Here is a 19,146-nt window from a genome sequence, read left to right as displayed (position 1 = left end):
GTTAGTGTTTGATATCAAAAACTGGTTCTATATTTATGTTATGCGAAAATGAATCTTAATGCAGAGACGCGCACGTATACCTGTTTATAAATTTACGTCACGAATAAATTCTATTGGAGTAAGAGGTGGGTGTGTTTTGTACCTTTAAAATATTGTATTCTATTTTGACATTGAAAATTAATTATGTACGTATAGAAAGAATACGCGTATTCAAGTATGTAGGAAATTAGATTTTCCTAGCGATGAAACGATTCTAACTTTGTTGAAATAAATTATCATAAGTATCATGCCTGTAAATGTCTCACGCCTCTCCCTTGGAAGACATAGCTTACGATCCTATTTCACCACCCTTCTAAAGAGTCTGGCGGATAAACAGGTGGCAGATTTTCACCCGACACTTGCAGGCTTCTCCAGTTTATTCTTTAACGCTAGACGTCAAGTGCGACATGAAATATGAACACTGCGCTACACTGTCATTGCGATTAAATGAGATGCAACGTTTACAAGAGATTGCATTAACAGCTTGTAAATTTCCCACTGCTGGGCTAAGGCCTTCTCTCCTTTTTGAGGAGAAGGTTTGGAGCATATTCCACCACGCTGCTCCAATGCGGGTTGGTGGATACACCTATTGGAAAAATATCGTTGAAATTAGACACATGCAGGTTTCCTCACGATGTTTTCCTTTACCGCTGAGCACGAGATGTTATGAGATAAGATGAGAACCCAAATTAAGCACATGAAATTCAGTGGTGCTTGCCTGGGTTTGAAACCGCAATCAACGGTTAAGATGCACGCGTTCTAACCACTGGGCCATCTCGGCTCTTACTACAAGAGATTACATTTGGTAATAAAAGTTGAGTTTTATTTTTAGTACCTTATAATTATTGGATTCGCTTCAACACAATTTATATATTTTAGTTTAAATTAGCAATAAATTACAAAAATTTAAACTTTTTTTTAAAACCAGTTAATTTGAACTTTATATCAAAATAGCATTACCCATATTTTTATTACTGTTTATCAAATCTAAATACCGAAGTGACTTAAAATAGACTTAACACTAAGTACTTAGTGAGGACATTAGAAATACATATTATTAATTGAAATTGTTTTTTTTTATTTTTTTCGTTCTCGAATATCGCATACCGCCGTTAGCCGTCGACCTTTTTTTTGCTTATCGAATTTTTATACAGCATACATTGAGATCTTAGTTGGTTCCTTTTTTTGACCGTCGAAGATTTCCGGAAAGTGGCAATCCAAAGTCAAAACAGTTTTAACTTTATCCGTCCCTTTTTTGTTTTTGTTTAAAAGTATTTTATTTTTGTCATTAGTTTTAAATATTTTAATCAGTTATTAAGTGTTGACCATAATAACTGCTAACGTATTGGAAGTAAACCTTACCTATCTAGCGGTCCCTACATGGCTTCTAAGGTCCTGTTATGGACCTTCTTTAGATACTAGTACGTACAGCAAGAAGTATAAGTAAACAGAGGGTTTGGCGCCATATAAATATTTAAGTAAAACTATTAAACATTTATTGATTAATTCAAAACTGAGAACGCTTTGTATTTTAAAAAATTAAAATAAGAATCCGTTCATTAAACGAATTATCCTTCAGTTTCGCAAACGTTGGTCAAAATCAGATTAATTAATTTAACTTGAATTTTAACTCTCGTTGGTCGCTTATTGCGTCATTGGTTACCAATGACCAATCAGATTAAATAAAAAACTATTTACTTGACTTTAAACAGGACTTCAGAAGCTGGTGATTTAATTTAATTTTGATATATATGTTTTTTTTTCTTAACAGCCTTACGGTATTTCATGTATATTCGATCTTATTTTTTTTTAGTACCATTATAATATTATGTTGACTGTTATATATATATATATATTATATTTATTATAGCAGTGTTACAAAACAAGGAAATGTATCACACTTAATACCAAATAAATTGTTCAAACATAATATCGTCGGGGAGATACTAAGATTTTTTGCGCGTCTCTATCAATTTCGCAATATACAAGGTCAACTGGTTTTGATGCGGATATCGTATGGTCGCAAATAACTCGTGAATTTAATAATAATATAATTTTTCTGAGGCCTTTATTAGCGGGCGTGTCAGTATTTTTTCCACATTGTTTATAAAGTCTAAATACTTATAAGTAATAAAAACTAAATGATCTCATTCACACAAATATAGAAAAAAAAATTCTAGTTTTAAAAAAGGGCACGTTCTAATAAGCACACAGTTTATTTTTGACACAAATTCATAAAGTTAATAATACTTTATAGTTATAGTTTATCAACTATTTATTCCGACTTTTCTCGATTATTATCATTAAGTATTGAATATATAGGTACATATGTTACATTCTCTTTTTAGATGCTCTAACGGATTGAATAAAATATGGAATGTTTTATTATAATTTGAATAAATGAGCCAGTGCCGGTGATAGGAGGGGGCTTGAAGATGGGGCGACGGCCCAGGATGCCAAATTTCGAGAGGCGAGGTGTTGTCAGGACACTCCTGCATCCTCTCCTGCATGCCCTTAATAACTAATAATAATACTTAAATAATAAAGTCGTTAGAGTCGTCCTCGAACACATTGCGTACGATAATAAAGGTCGTCCACGATTTCTAAGGGCGGTCTTGGATATTCCCGTTCAAATATTAAAGGGCGACGAGGACATGTCCAACCCGGGGCGCCTAGATGGTTCAGGCCGGCCCTATCCGGACTAAGATGCATAGTTTGCAGCGGAGAGTGGCAATCCGCATAGTGCGAGGTGCGATATCGCACGATATCCTACGAGGCGGGAACAGTCATAGCACGCTTTCCGCCTTTGGACATTCTGGTGGATATGAACACGAGAGTCTATCAGCAGACCCGTATCCTCCGTCAGAACGGCGAAAGCGCACTCCCTCCGTGTGCGCTCGAGGCATTGAAATGGCGGGAACGCTTCCGCGAGGAACGGTTAGAGCGCAAGCGTCGTCGGAGCCATTCTGCCGGCATCCTCGAATGGATTTCGGCAATGGTATCCTACTAGAGTACTGGCACCAGTAGTCAGCCTTTTAGTGGTAAGTCTGGGTTCAAACTTATATAAGAAAATATTAGAAAGAGTAAATTGAACGGCTTTTACATAAATTGACTTACTCATTTATTAAACATTGTTACAAAATTAACAAAAATTACAAACTTATCCTTTAATAAAGTGAAAAATATGTTTTAACAAAATAAGGCACTTTTCAACAGTGCTCAGCCGCCAAAAACTAGTAGTCGGCCATATTGCCACCAGTGGTCAGCCTCTCTTGAGATCAATAGTTTCAAGCTTACAGACTAAGAAAATATTAACAATTAGCCCGGTCAAAGAACCTAATAGGACTTAACTGTGCCCTAATAGAGAGAATAAGAGAGTCACACCAAAACACAGTTTGCTTTAACACGTTATTCATGTGTTATTTTAATTACTATGGTAATATGAGCTTATTAAATGAAAAAAATATGACAATTTCAATTACGTAATTTAAATCTTCGTTGTTTCAAAGCGTTTTCGTAAACATTTTTAACTTTTGTAACAATTATAAAGCTTAAATAGGAAGAGGGAAACGTACGTAGATAATTAAGATCAATTTTCATTCATTCATTGTTATTTTGTCATTTAACTATAAATTTAATAGTTCGACCGACTATAATCGTGCTATTAAATAATATGTCAATTTTATTGTATAAACATTCCAAGTTGCTACATTGCTGGATTAATCTTGATAAAAATATATGCAATCTTTATTTTGCAATCAGTCAAAGATTAACGTAAATAATTTTTCAGACGTATTATTCTTTAATTAAAGATATTCTGTACGATAAAAAAATCCTAACTAGAAGGAGATTTCGATTTGAAATTTAAAAAAATGTAGTTCTGTCACATTCAGATCTGGAACTATTCCAGTTATTAGGTACAAAAATTAAAATTCCTTTGAAAAACAGTTTGCAAAGTTTAGCAATAAGATAGTCAAATTTCACCCATAAAGATCGTATTTCACAGAATACTATAACTTAATATCTATGTATCTTAACAAGTAAGCGATCACTAGGAAATTGTAATATAGGGTACAAACGAAGCTTAAATTTAAAACTTGATTTATTACGTCACGTGAAATTATATATGCATAGGCAACATTTTCAATATTAAAAGCAACAACAGATATGAAAATAATCCTTACAACTTTTACGTACATCCTTTCTACTTCACAAAAGCAATATAATTTGATTACCGGTTACATTATAGTAATTTCATAAACATTTAGCAATTGACTGACTTTAAATTTGGTAATACTTACCAATAATAATCTAATAAATATATTCTTCTTCCAGAGTTAAAATTATAAGTACACCCATAGATAATACCGATTTGCACGTCTACTTCTAGAAGGCGAGGTTACGTATGAAGGCACGCGCTACAATGGTGAAAGATAAGTTACTTGGTGCGCATCGAGCCATGAACCGAAAGTCTGGTGTTTGCATGCGAAATACACTTTGTGTACAGTCCGTGTTTATCTATCAGAGACTTCAGTGGTCCGGGATTGTTTGAAAGTGAACACTGAGTTACGCAATTGTACTAATATAATACCGCACGTTAGCCGCGTTCGAATCATTGGTGACTGATACATCTATATGGGAATTGTTTTTTTTTTTTCTAAAAGGTAACAGGGTACATTTATGTATGGATTTGGATTTAAGTATGCTTTTAATAATAGAGGGAATCCTTTCGGACAAGGGAAGAATAATAAGCAGATCATAACTGTAGGTACTCGTATCTACTATAGTCTTATCTAGTTAAATATAGAGGGCACAATATTTTTTTCCTTTTATTTTTATAATACCCGCTTAAAATAAATACTAGAAAATACTGTACTTAATGAAAACTTCATGGAAGTCGCTATTCTTTTTTTTTTTATTATTTATTTTAAGAGGCCGTAAATGTGGTATTAAAGTTATAGATGTTGAGCAAATGTATTATGCTGCTCAATCGAGTGTTGGATAAGGACCTGTCTCAGAATTTTTATACGCATAGATAATATAGGCAGTATTAGAAATCGCGCTCTTTGGTTTTAAGGAATATATTCTGAGACATCTAGGCATATTAAATTATATAAATAATAAATAATAGGCAAATTAAGGCATTATTTAAAAAAAAACAACGCAAGCGGAAGTAACATATACATTTTAAAAATAAATAGTCTATATAACTAATCAATAGGTATTATATAAATTTTACTTGATACATATTACTAGCTACCCATACTGACATCACACGGTTACAATAATTTGATATTCTCGACTTTTCTTTACTATAATACTAGCGACACGCCCCGGCTTCGCATGGGTGCAATGCTGATACTAAATATACTACAGAATGTCTTACAACGTTCACAGTTTCTCAGTCAATAAAAACCGATATGTCCCTGCATTTTAAATTGAAATATTTTCGAAAATATTCATTTAAATGACATGCTGTAAAGGGCCATATTGATTTATATTAGATGCAAATTTTATTTATGGTACTTAATTGGATAAGGATTAATAATGTATTGCTTAAAATCACTTCGAAAATAAACCATTATTTCTCGTAAAAAGTAAACGATAAAAAATGTTGTTGTTAAAAAAAACACGCATCAAATTCCTTTGTGATCTAAGCATTTGTTTTATACTATGTAATGATGCATGTATTATACATATAAAACTACCTAATAAATCACTCTGTTTATTGATGAAAACCTTATTAAAATCCGTTACGCATTTCAAAAGATCTAAGCGTACAGAAGGCGGGAAGCGACTTTATTTCATACTATGTAGAGTTAGTGTCCCAAATTTTTGTAAGGTTATATTTTTATTAATAACACTAAAGCTCGCCAATAGTAGGTACGAAACAAAAATAAATCGGTTCAGAAACAAAGGCGAAAAAGGTACTGATTATCAAAATATAGGTAAATATTTCCACTTTGTTTAGCAATATTTGTTTTTTCCTTTGCAAGTAAAATAAAAATGCTGGTATCGCATTCACATCATGTGATATATTCACATCATATATGTATATTGTTTTAATTAATTTCACCAATCACTATCATTACTACTTACACGAAAACGGAATTAAGAGATTATCAATGAATTTTAATATATTTCGATTGGCATTTACGGAGTTTGTGATAATATATTTATTGTAAAAAGAAAATTAAGTAGGCTTATTAAGTATCGAGCTTCCTGCAAACTTGGTTTTTTTATTTTGAAAAATGCGCCATGTTTTTTCGGTTGTTAACACGATAATTTCTTAATAGTATTATTAAATGGTATTGTTTTTGGTAAAAGCTTTTTGTTCCTTCTGGCACCAATCGAAATATCGTCAAAATTCATTGATATTGTCTTTAGCTAGTCTTATAGCTCTCTCACAAATGTCCGTCCGTAACGCTGTTAGTTACATTTTATTAGGACAAATCTAAGTATTGTATTAGGTAAGCGTTTGAATACTGTAAAGGGGACATGTTCAACTGCATGAAATTGTGATGACTGCAATCACGATCTAGATACGAGATGTGGAGAAAATGTTATAATTTTGTATTATTACCATTTGAGGACACGAATTGTCATATTTTCTAGAAATAGACCAATTATATTTCAGTATAGATAGAACAATATTAGCAACTTTTATCATTGATAAAGTTAAGTAGATAAATGTTGCAGCATTTTGTAAAGCAGTTTGGTATGTTGCTTCAATAATATTTTTTCTCAATCGAAAAGATTAATATTGCGATTGGGTGCTAAAATCAAATCAAAGAACGGGTTACAGCTGTTATACGATAAGGGCATTTTTTCTATATTTGATATAGAGAGCCAGTCGGGAATAGTACCGTAAGTGGCGATACCTCATAGACATTAATTTCCTTACACCGTCAATGCGCAGCGAATCATGTGATCTAATATGTTATGCCCTTGTGTCTGTAATAACTGGAACATAGGACTACAAACAATTGTTGTATTTAGCATTCATCTATTTGAAAGATAAAAATTCCGTACACATTTTTTTATTTACTTCTTAGGTTTTTATTACACGGACATTATTTTATGGAATACATTATAAAGGAAGAACAACTAGAAAATATTCCTAATATAATTAAATCATCATTTTGAGATTTCAATAAATACTTCTTAAATCTTATGTGTATGGTGCACTTAATACGTTTTTTATGACAAAATCATCATGTGACAGTTATGTACGATACGTAACTGCGTAACTGTAACGAAAACTCATGGTCCCATTGAGTGATTACAAGTTACGTTAGAAAACTGTACAAACTAAATTATTTTACTTGCAATACACGTAACTGTGACTGTCAAATATGTTGTAATAATGATGTATGAAGATATTTTATCGATTAAACAATAGTGCTATGCTACTTATTGCATACATAGTAATATATATTTATTAAATATTATTCTACCTAATATAGACCACTCGCAGTTTTATTACTAATCACTTGGTTTGTAACCGAAGATCGCGGGATCTAATCGGAGCAAAAATTAAAAAATATTTTCTACGTGATTATAATCTAACTCTTGCTTCGCAGTAAAAGTATATATCGTGAGGTACTAGAAGTTTTTATCGTCTGTTTGCATTTAAAAACAATATAATTACAATATAGAATAATAGAACAATATCATTGCCCCGTTTCTCAAACGTACAAGCCTGCTGATGCTTAGGTATTGGGTTCAAATCCTGGGTGATTTGTTGAGCTTTTATGTCAAGAAATACTCGGTACACACTGACACGGCGCAAATTTGCTGGCCCATCATAGACAGATTAGATTAGGAGAGTAAGGGATTATAAGGTAAGGATCTTGTGTGATCTTCGTGTTAATCTTTTTGAAATAACACTCCATACAAAATATAACATTAATCACATTATATTGGGGACAGTAATTATGGAATTAATTTAGTAAATTGAAGTTTTGCGTAACCGTACTTCCCAAATATCAAAAACGTCAAGTAGTAAGGCAAAGATAGTAAATAAAAACAATGGCTGGAGTAGTGAAAGTGTTACTTAATCACTGTACACAACTGACCATTGTCTTAACAGTTATATTGTTTCATTGCGTCCTTGACGCAATTCGACAATAAAAACTATTATTTGAAATACAGGAAACATTATTATAACACGGTCTGGAAGTTCATTTTTATAAACATTGCCAAAGGTTCTGCACACGACACGGTCACGACGAAAAATACTTGGCTATTCTTGACTTATTAGAGTTAGATAAACTTTAGTGAAACAGAAGCATGTTATATGACTCTATTATAAAGAAATATCGATTAAATTATAAAAAAACAAACCGAAACATTCAATAATAATGATAATATAATCAGCACCAATATCGCATAAAAGTAATATTCGCGATACCACTCATATTATGAAAATTTAATTCTAAATGTAATTTGTTTTTAAACTTGTATAATTAATTATATGAGTTATTGAGTCTCATATAACTGTTTATCCGCTATATACTGATTATTACTACAGAGTCCTCCGGCATATGCAGTGGAAACCTTTAAAAAGGTACCCGGCCCCTTTGTACCAGGTTATTTAGGATTCCTACCCACTACCTGCGACGGCATTTCACTATCCAATTTAGTCATCATCATCCTCATCATTCTCCTGCCCTTATCCCAATTTTACTTGGGGTCGACGCAGCATGTCTTCTTCTTCCATACTTCTCTGTTGGACGTCATCTCACAAGTAACACTCTTTCTAACCATATCGTCTATCACACATCATCATCTTAATCGTAAACATTTATGTAATGCGGTGAGATCTATATATAAGCAAACTGATTGAGATAAGTTTATCTATAAATACGGAGTTGCCCAATTCGATCCTTGTCATGTTTAATTAGAATGGATTTAAATATTTTCGAAAGGTGTAAAGATATAAAAGAAATATGTTTTTCTTTCAGATGCTACCAATAACAATCATGATTAATGATTCAGGAATGCAACAATGACAGTCTGTGAGGAATGGAGTTGAACAAACAGAAAATATTAATATATTTTACTCTGGTAATACTTAAAGCTACTTTAGGACAAAAAACAGTATGTCCACCATCAGATACAATTCTTCCCTGCATATGTACTCATCGTCAAGACGATATACAAATATGGTAACTCAAAGAATTTAAACAAAATTATTTTCAAAGTTAGTTTTTTCTAATGGTTTATATTTTTAGGTGCACGCACAGCGATTTGCCACAAGTACTAAAAGGTGTTCAAAGGATAGGCGAATATATTAGAAATCCTATCGATGAATTAATAATCGAAAACAACTATTTGCCTTCTTTGCCTGGAAAACTATTTCAAAATGTCAAGATTCTTAGATTAATGATCCGGCACAATGGTTTGGAACGAGTATCAGCAACATGGTTAGAATCTCAAGAACCACATTTACTAGAAATATTTATAGTGGAAAATGATCTTAAAAGTCTACCATCAGAGAGCTTGATGAAGCTACAAAACCTACAAGCTTTAACAATACAATCACATAATCTTAAAAGAATACCCACCTTAATTAATATACAAAAACTTCGATATGTGAACATACAGTCCGCAAGTTTAAGTAGTATAAATGAACACAGTATTGGAAACTTACCAAATCTTGAAAAGTTGTTTATTAAAGGAAGTTTAAATTTGAATACAATTAAAGAAAATGCTTTTTACAATATGCCTAAACTTAGAAAATTTGAAATAACCGAATGCGGAATTAGATCTATTCATATGCGAGCGCTTTCTTTACTTCCTCAATTAAACGAATTATCTTTAAGTAATAACAGGATATCAGACGCAACTATGATAGGAAGGGCTACAAGAGACCTACCAATGCTTTCAACATTAAATCTTAATTTTAATATAATAAGTAAATTAAGTGAAGGAGCGTTTGTCGATCAACCAATGTTAGAAATTTTATATTTGTCAAACAATAATATCAATATAATTCATCACGGAGCTTTTCACAGAGTACCGAAATTAAGAGTTATAGACTTAAATTATAACGAAATAATACGAATACATCCTGAATCTTTCTTACAACAATCAGGGAGCGGAGTTGAAGAGTTCTCACTTATCGGCAACAAAATAATGCACATATCTGAATTTCGATCCTTACTTGATGCATTGCCTCGATTAAGATATTTGGATATGAGTGATAATTTATTACAAGAAATTCCACGAGGCGCTCTCAGAGGACATCCAAGTTTAGAACGTTTGCATTTAAACAGAAATAATATAAAATTTATTGAAGCAGATGCATTCATTGCTATGCCTGCATTACGAGAATTGCATTTAAGTAATAATTCGTTAAATGATATGAATGAAGGCCCATTTTGGAATTTACCTGCTTTAAAAGGTTTAGATTTGTCTAATAATTATTTTCAAAGGTTACAGCCAAAACTGTTGTACAATCTTCCAGCTTTGAGAAGAATTGATTTAAGTAATAATCAATTAACTATAATAGATCCTATTACTTTCATGGAGACTCCTTTGTTAGAATACATAAATATATCGGGAAATGCATTAATTTCTACACACCCAGCTACCTTTCGTAATTTACCAAATCTGTATGAATTAGATGCGAGTTCGAATAGACTAGTTGAATTTCTACCAGGTCTACCAAGAGGCTTAGAGCATTTATACTTACGAAGAAATCAAATAACTAATTTGCCAATGCTTCCATCACCTGATTTAGATTTGCCTTCATTAAGAACTCTCGACCTTTCAAATAATGGCATACAAAAAATACAGTATGGAGGTATGAAGACTTTACATAATTTACGTAGATTTTACATAAATCGAAACGGCCTCAGACAGATAGAAGCTAGTACTTTTAGTGATTTAGAACGCTTAGAAGTGCTGGACATAAGTGACAATCAAATCATAACTATTAATCCAAAAAGTTTTAGTAAACTTTCATACCTTAAACAAGTAAATTTACATGGAAATAATATAGAAAATTTTGACTTTATAGCAATACAAAATAATATTGCACTATCAGAACTCGACTTTAGCAAGAATAAATTAAAAAGTATAAGTCCCAATATAATAAGCAGGGGCTTAGATGTTGAAATTCTGAACATATCATCTAATAATCTTCACGAATTACCTAATTCTTTAAACGTTTTATCAAAATTGAACGTGTTAGATGCGAGCCACAACTATATCAAAAACTTTGATGGTAATATTATCAATAATATACGAACTCTGGCAGAAATTAAACTGCATAGTAACAGAATTACTGAACTACGGGCTGGGAGCTTTCGTGATTTGAATAATTTGGAAACTATTGATTTAGAAAATAATCAACTTGAAATAATTCATCCTATGGCTATTGCGAATCTACCGAAGTTATTGTCTATTTACCTTAACAGAAATCATATTATAGAAATACCTGATCGAGCATTTTCGAACCTTTCAAAGTTAAGAATTATTGAGATGCAAAGCAACAGATTGCAATATATATCAATACGAGCATTCGAAAATTTACCTTTGGTGCAATATCTTAATTTAAGCAATAATCAACTAATTAATCTGGACAATTTAGGTATTAAACATCTGGTATCACTTGAGGTTCTAGATTTAAGTTTTAATAAGATCACAAGAATTAGTAAGGAATCTTTTCAATATATGGAGTGGCTGGTTGAACTGAATTTAGACAATAATCTCATATGTCATATTAGCAATCAACCATTTGATAACATGCCAAGATTAAAGGTATTGTCTTTACGACATAATAAATTAACATCGGTGTATGAAGATAATTTTGCTAAGTTGAGAAACAATATAGCCATTTTGGATATTGATGGTAAGTTTCAACTTCACATTTTATAAATAATTTAATGTTTTACTATAGATTTACTAATGTGATATTTTTCTATAGGTAACCCACTTGTCTGCAATTGTGCAATTATTTGGTTAAAGTCATGGTTGTCGGAATCATCGTCTCTAGGGCCAAAATGTGCTGATGGCTCCTATGTGAAAGGAATGCCTTTTTCGAAAAGTGACTGTTTGAATGTACAATTTACCAATCAAGATCTAAAATCCTGTATGACATATGAAAATGAAGCTTTACTACCAAGCCTAGCTACTTCAGAAGTTTACTCATCATTGGATAAAATAAAAGACTATGAAACACACATTAAAAATAATTACCAAGGCAATAAATTAAACAACCGGCCATTGCCAGAAGAATCAGAATATTTTTATGATGATTATGTGGATTACCCATACAATGAAACATTATTGGAAAATATGAATCCTGCTGTCAATCAGTCTACAAAATCTCAAAATCATTTAGGTAACACACCAACAATTTATGCTGCAATGTCCAACACAACTCATAAAAAAACAGGAATTGCTTTGAAAGTTCCAGTTCCTAGCAGTGGTTTCACATTTTTTGGTGTTCCCTTGCCATCAATAGATATGGGAAAATTATTAAACACAGGTCGGAAAATAGACTGGTCTGATAATAAAAATAACCAGCAACATCTTAAAAAATATCAAGTAACTGAACCTCCACGGTTTGAAACTGGTGGTTTCTCACCAATGCTTCCTGTTACAACAAATGGTTTTATACCAATACCAGATCCAACAATCAGTACATTATATACTACAAAAACAAGTAATGAAGGGAATTCGGCCAGTTTTAATAATGAAAAATTTAATCATAATGTTATAGCTGTAGATAATATACAACCAACCACGACCAGCATTAACAGTACAACCCATAAAAAAGTTAAAAGTGAACTACATGAGCTAGAAGCCTTCCATGGTGATGATAATAGTACCCGTGTAACATATAATAGAACTAAAAATATAGAAGAACAGAATACTGATCCTCTAAATATAAGTAAATACAATCTAATGGAGTCTAATCTAACAATTAGTCAAGCAACAGAAAAAGAAGGTATCATAACTACAGATACAAGTAATGATATGTCTATTCAGGGATGGCTTGAAACCAGTAGTGTGACACCAGCACCAATTATTGTGACAACAAAACTGCTACCACAAATAAATAAATATATTGAAAGCCAACCTACAGCTCTATCTGCAATACTTTTACCAAACAATGACGATTTAACAAAAAACCACAGTAGAACAGCAACAGTAACAAAGGTTAACTTACCTCATGCAGAACACTATGATCTTAGATATAATTATTCCCCAGTTATCAATCGCGAGGGTAAGACAAGATTTTCAGAAGAGAGTTCAAATAATAACAAGCCAAGACAAGCTGACAATAATGATTGGTATTATAAGAATTACAACAAATCTAATCTAGAATCTTACATTGCACCTGGCATTCAATCTTCCTTAGGTTGTAATATTATGGTATATCATATCACCTTAAAATATACAGCAATGTTATGTTTAATCTTAATATTATCCTAGATGTAATAATGGTAATAAATACTTTAAAAACAATTGTAACATTTATTTATTTAATTGAATAACATTATACATACACTACACTGTGATTATGATATTTGTCCATTCCTTTCTATGAAATAAGTCTTTAATTTATCTAATGCTTTGTATCTATGGGATATTTTGTTTTTTTCTTCCTTTGGTAATTCTCCGTATGTTTTGTCATAACCATATGGCTGAAAAATGCAGTCCCATCCGAAATCTCTAGAACCTCTTGGTGGAACTATAGTTCCTTTGGTTATTCCTTGAAAAATAACTATATCATCATCACTATTGCCTGAACTATATGCAAATGTGCAAACTGCTTCTGCCGATTTATCTTCCCATCCCGTTAGTAGCTTATGCAAGCCTTCTGGTTCTAATTTATCTAGAAACCATTTAATATAAGGTCCAGGAAGGCCTCTTAAAGCATTGAAACAGAGGCTTGTATCTTCGATAAATACTGGCCTATTTATAAGGCGGGCTGCTTCTTGACATTTCTTAATTGATACTTCATTTATTTCTCCTTGTAACTCTGGTAAGTCTAATTTATGACTCACAACTTCCAATGGAAAATTGTTCCCTAAAATAGCTCTCACCTCTTCCAACTTTTTTACATTTCCTGTGACAAATGTAAGAGTTCGTTTATTCATTTTATTTTATAGTTACAGAAATAGAGGGTTTTCAAAATTTATTGTGGACTTATTAGAAAAAGTGTTGAGTTAATGTTTTGAATATCTGCGAAACATGTGCTTCAGCATTTTGGTTTATTTTTAATGACATTTGATAGTTCTGTTAAAATATAACTTTCAAGTGTCAAAAGTACAGATAATTATTATTAGATTTTCATTATAATTTATATTAATCGAATCCTAATATAATTTGTTTAAAATATCACGAAAAACGATAACACTGCAAAGGTAAAGCAGATCGTAAATTGAAATTTTTGCAGCAGGTATGTGTATTTTTATCACATTGTTACAATGTGATAAAAATAAATATACAATTTTCGTATTTTTACAAAACATTATTTACATTGAAGAGGTTTTTTTAACTATATAATTATACCATGTACTAAAGTCTTGCCGGGGGAATAAGTTATATATATATTTTTCCTATTAATTTTCTACAGTCCGTTCACAGTTATTTTACCTCTGACATCTATCAAAGAGGTTGCGCGTTAGGTTGGCATTACTGAGTGTCTAATTGTTCAGAGCTCCTCGAGTTATATGTAAATTATATATAAATTCAGTGAATAATTACATTTATTCATGCCAAAAAGAATTCAGGGGTTGGGTTTAGAATAATGCTCCACGATTTTGGGGGAACAAATTGTTGTATATGTTAGAGGATTGGTCCCTGATTACAACAATACCACTCGCGTCCTGCGAAACTGCACCATTTTCGAGAAAATTAAGAAAAACTATCATAACCTATACACGCGGAAATAAGTCAAATAGATCGTAATATCACTATAAGAGCAGGATAAGTAACTATTTTGTTTAAGTACGACAAGGGTGCAATATACATAAGGTGCTTGTCATATGTCAAAACGCTAAATGAATGTGTCAAATATCACGAATATGTTTTGACATTATTCATATTTAAATATGTCGTTCGTTGTTTCTTTTTGACTCGCGTTATTCGAATGAGTGCTCATTTTGTTTGTTGTGATTTATTTCGATGATTTTGCTAGAAAACTTAGATTTACACATTTGATTGTATAAAATTGACACAAAACCGACTCTGTTAACTCTGACTCAATATGGTCTTGTCGGACTTACCCCTAGAGTGTTTTTTAAGAAACCGAAGGTGCGAAGGGGGTGCTGCACATCCCGTAGCGCCGAAGGCCACTGAGTTAATTGTTAATAAATAGCCTGATTTGAGGTTACAATTATAAGATTAGTTTTTGCCAATATCTCAGGAACGAAGCAAATTCGCATGATGGGAATGGTACCAGAGCATAGGGAGAATACTCATATCCTTCCCCACAGCCCCTCTACCCCCTGCTCCTGGAGCAGATTACTAAACCGCAACCGAATTCAGAGTAGTGGGAGAAAGATCGTGCTAGCTGTGTGTAAATAAAAAAAAAAAACGAAAAAACTAGTAAAGGCCCTATAATTTCGTTTGAAGCGGGTAGCTGCCTTGACAGGTATGTAAAATAATGTTATCTGCTATTAAAAAATTCCCGTATGTTGAAAAATAATTCTCTACTTTAGTGAAATTTTATAATTTAATATTAATGATTATCATATAAAATTACAATTTTTACAAATGAATAGATTTGTACCAATATGGTTCATGGTATTATTCACCTTCCATCCATGGCAAACACTATATCTAGTAAAAGTATTTTCTAATTTCGTACAAGTGAAATCGTTAATTTAATGGTGAACGGTAACATTATGTGTAAGAGTAAATTAAATGTTTTAAGTTTAATTAAGGCTTTTTAAATTTCAGGTTTGTCTGAGAAAATCTGTACACCGAGAAAAAAACACATTTAATAAAAAGTAATACACTTTATGAAGTTAGAAATGACATACACGAAATATACGCAGTCAGGAAAGAGGTTCCAACTTTAACGAAACTTTTAGCAGAGTTAAAGATTGATATTGACATAAAAAGTAGACGTCGATATTGAAAAAAAATTATTACACAAGTAAGCGATGGCTTGGTTACCGAGTCTGATAGCACTTCTGATTATTCGTTCTCTTCTGATGATGTCCATTTAGATCATTATTATTTTAAATAAAAGCTTTGACCAAATCCGTACTTGTTTTTATTTATTACAAAAAACAATTATATAGTTACAAAAATATTTTTATGACTTTACAAGGTATAGGACATTGGTACAGATATAATTATATGTATAACACGCCATGCCACGCCTACATCCATCTACGGGCCTGTCTCCTCTAGCTACTACCACAGTCTAAAAAACCATACAGTCGTCCAACGAAGACGTTTAGACAGGGCAATTGTGAGGGGTGTGAGGGGCGAGAGGCGGGAATGCCGAGCCCGAACTGCAAACAAAACAATGTTAGTAGTTCGGGACACATCATTCAGGGCTAACGCGTGTCTGTTTTTTTATTTTTTCACTTTGTATCAAAAATGTAGGGTGTATTCCATAATTTACATGCTGATTTATTTTACTATATTATATCAGTATATTGGCCAGTGATAATTACGTCATAAACCAGACGCCATATTGTACCGGTGAGATGATATAAATGACATCGATTTTTTGATTTGAAATTGTTTTCATTGTTATATTAAGTTATAATATTGTTTTAATTATAATATTGCTCACGATGTTGATTTGCAATAAAAAATAATTTTATAAATATTGTTTACTTGTGACAACCCTGGCATCCTAACGCCGTCTAGAAGTTGTCGGCATTTTTCACGAGATCAAAGGCGTCGTCCTACTGTATTATTTTTTATATTGTGCACCATCATCATATGTGTACCATCGGTTGCACAAAATTAGGTAGGTATATCACTGGTATACGGGTTAGAAATATAATTCTCCAATTGGCTCAGCTAGAAGTAAATAGGTATTTTATATGAAGGACAGCTTCATATCATTCTGCCACTACCACCAAATATTCTCTCATCTATCACGATTTCCTAATTTTATACAAAGGATTTTTAGAAACTATCTATAGCAACATATTGCACAAGTTAGCCAACTTAATAGCCAGAGGTAAAATAACTGTGAACGGACTATATGTCACCTATTTGGGATTAAACAATTATAATGCTTAACATAAAATCATTGTCACCTTAAAATATCAGATAAGGGTATTATAGCATTATTTGCAGTGCTATTTTTGTAACTGCTAACCATTGTGGCAATAGATAAACCATTTTATAAATCAAATTAGATTTTGTAATTTAATGTATCTAAAGTAATGAGCTGATCTTAAAATAACTACGCAATTATTAAAAAAAATATTATTCATTTCGTAATTTATTATTGATTTTATATTTTAATATTGAGTTATATTAATTATTTGTTTTATTTTTCTTTATCCTTATTTTGTATTATGTAATTTAATTATCTGTATTGACCACAGAGCAGATATATCTAGAATGACTGTCAAATTATCGTTTGTTGGTTGATGATCGGCGAATTTACTTTTGTCACTTTAGCTCACCATCGTAACAAAATATTTGATTCTTGTCGTATTACTTGAAATCAGTAACAATATTCTCTGTATCGGAATTTTTAATATAAAATCATAAAATGCCGAGTCAGGAGGTAGTGACCACAAAAGTGGTTGTCCATCCTTTGGTATTACTTAGTGTCGTAGACCATTTCAATCGTATGGGTAAAATTGGTAACCAAAAGCGTGTCGTTGGAGTTCTTCTTGGCTGTTGGAGAGCAAAGGGAGTGTTGGATGTATCGAATAGTTTTGCAGGTAATTATATTTTGGTCTTACGGATGATTAATGATGTGTTTTTATGTCACAACAAAATATCTCCTTAAATTCATCTAAGTTTAATGAAATTGTTATCAAATATCACTATGATTTTTTTATAATGCCATTAACATTAAATCTTAAAGTTCTACTATTAAACTATACGAAAACTAGACAAAGAAGTCTTATCATAAAGTAATACTTTTTCTTATGAACATGTTAAGTAAATTAAATCAAAGAAAATATTGCTATATTTTATAAGAATATATTATTTTGCTTTTCAGTTCCCTTTGATGAAGATGATAAGGATAAGTCGGTATGGTTCCTTGATCATGATTATCTGGAAAACATGTATGGAATGTTTAAAAAGGTGAATGCTCGTGAGAAAGTAGTAGGCTGGTATCACACTGGCCCCAAACTACATCAGAATGATGTAGCAATAAATGAGCTTATCAGACGGTATTGTCCTAATTCTGTCTTGGTAATTATTGATGCTAAGCCTAAAGACTTAGGCTTGCCTACTGAGGCATACCAAGCTGTAGAAGAAGTTCATGATGATGGCAGCCCTACAACAAGGACATTTGAACATGTACCCAGTGAAATTGGAGCTGAGGAAGCTGAAGAAGTGGGTGTTGAACATCTACTAAGAGATATAAAGGATACAACTGTTGGCAGCCTTTCCCAACGAGTTACAAATCAATTACTCGGTCTTCGTGGACTTCATTCGCAACTGAGCGAAATCAGAGATTATCTAGTCCAAGTTGGACAAGGCTCCTTGCCCATGAACCATCAAATTATTTATCAATTGCAAGATATATTCAATCTATTGCCTGATATATTTAGCGATAGTTTCCTTGACAATTTATACATTAAAACAAATGATCAGTCTCTTGTAGTCTATTTAGCTGCTTTAGTAAGATCAATTATTGCCTTACACAACCTCATAAATAATAAAATTACAAATAGAGATGCAGAAGAAGGAAAGAAGGAGGACAATAAAGAGAAAAAAGAGAAGAAAGATGAAAAGGATGAGAAGAAGGGTGATGATAAAACGAAAGAAAAAAAAGATAAAGAAGAGAAAAAGAAGTAATATGGAATCATCATTAGTCTAAGTTGTTTGTAACACTGAATTATTTTAATAAATGGTATTTACTAATTTACATTATTGCATAATTATTTAAGCACCTTAATTATTGTAAGCAGATATGCTTTAAATATC

General features: G+C 32.0%; 3 protein-coding genes across 3 annotated transcripts; 2 read left to right on the top strand and 1 right to left on the bottom strand.

The window, feature by feature from the left end:
- Positions 1–4,550: 4,550 nt before the first annotated feature.
- Positions 4,551–13,521, top strand: LOC113394425 (protein artichoke). The gene is made up of 4 exons (XM_064220605.1): positions 4,551–4,683; positions 8,987–9,209; positions 9,276–11,899; positions 11,975–13,521. The coding sequence occupies exons 2-4, from the start codon at positions 9,067–9,069 to the stop codon at positions 13,486–13,488; spliced, it is 4,281 nt and encodes a 1,426-aa protein (XP_064076675.1). The 5' UTR covers positions 4,551–4,683; positions 8,987–9,066; the 3' UTR covers positions 13,489–13,521.
- Positions 13,326–14,281, bottom strand: LOC113394431 (inosine triphosphate pyrophosphatase). The gene is made up of 2 exons (XM_026631740.2): positions 13,563–14,281; positions 13,326–13,442 (listed from the first exon to the last, which is right to left on the bottom strand). Exon 1 carries the CDS (start codon positions 14,154–14,156, stop codon positions 13,575–13,577), a length of 582 nt encoding a protein of 193 aa, XP_026487525.1. The 5' UTR covers positions 14,157–14,281; the 3' UTR covers positions 13,326–13,442; positions 13,563–13,574.
- A 3,310-nt stretch (positions 14,282–17,591) lies between these two features.
- LOC113394429 (26S proteasome non-ATPase regulatory subunit 7) lies at positions 17,592–19,087 on the top strand. Its single transcript, XM_026631736.2, has 2 exons — positions 17,592–17,927; positions 18,212–19,087. The coding sequence occupies exons 1-2, from the start codon at positions 17,753–17,755 to the stop codon at positions 19,015–19,017; spliced, it is 981 nt and encodes a 326-aa protein (XP_026487521.1). The 5' UTR covers positions 17,592–17,752; the 3' UTR covers positions 19,018–19,087.
- The last annotated feature ends 59 nt before the right edge of the window (positions 19,088–19,146 follow it).

This window comes from Vanessa tameamea, chromosome 4 (assembly GCF_037043105.1).
Source record: "Vanessa tameamea isolate UH-Manoa-2023 chromosome 4, ilVanTame1 primary haplotype, whole genome shotgun sequence".
NCBI classification, from domain to species: Eukaryota; Metazoa; Arthropoda; class Insecta; order Lepidoptera; family Nymphalidae; genus Vanessa; species Vanessa tameamea.
The sequence above is the reverse complement of the archived record's forward strand: the minus strand, read 5'-3'. Positions and strand labels throughout refer to the sequence as shown.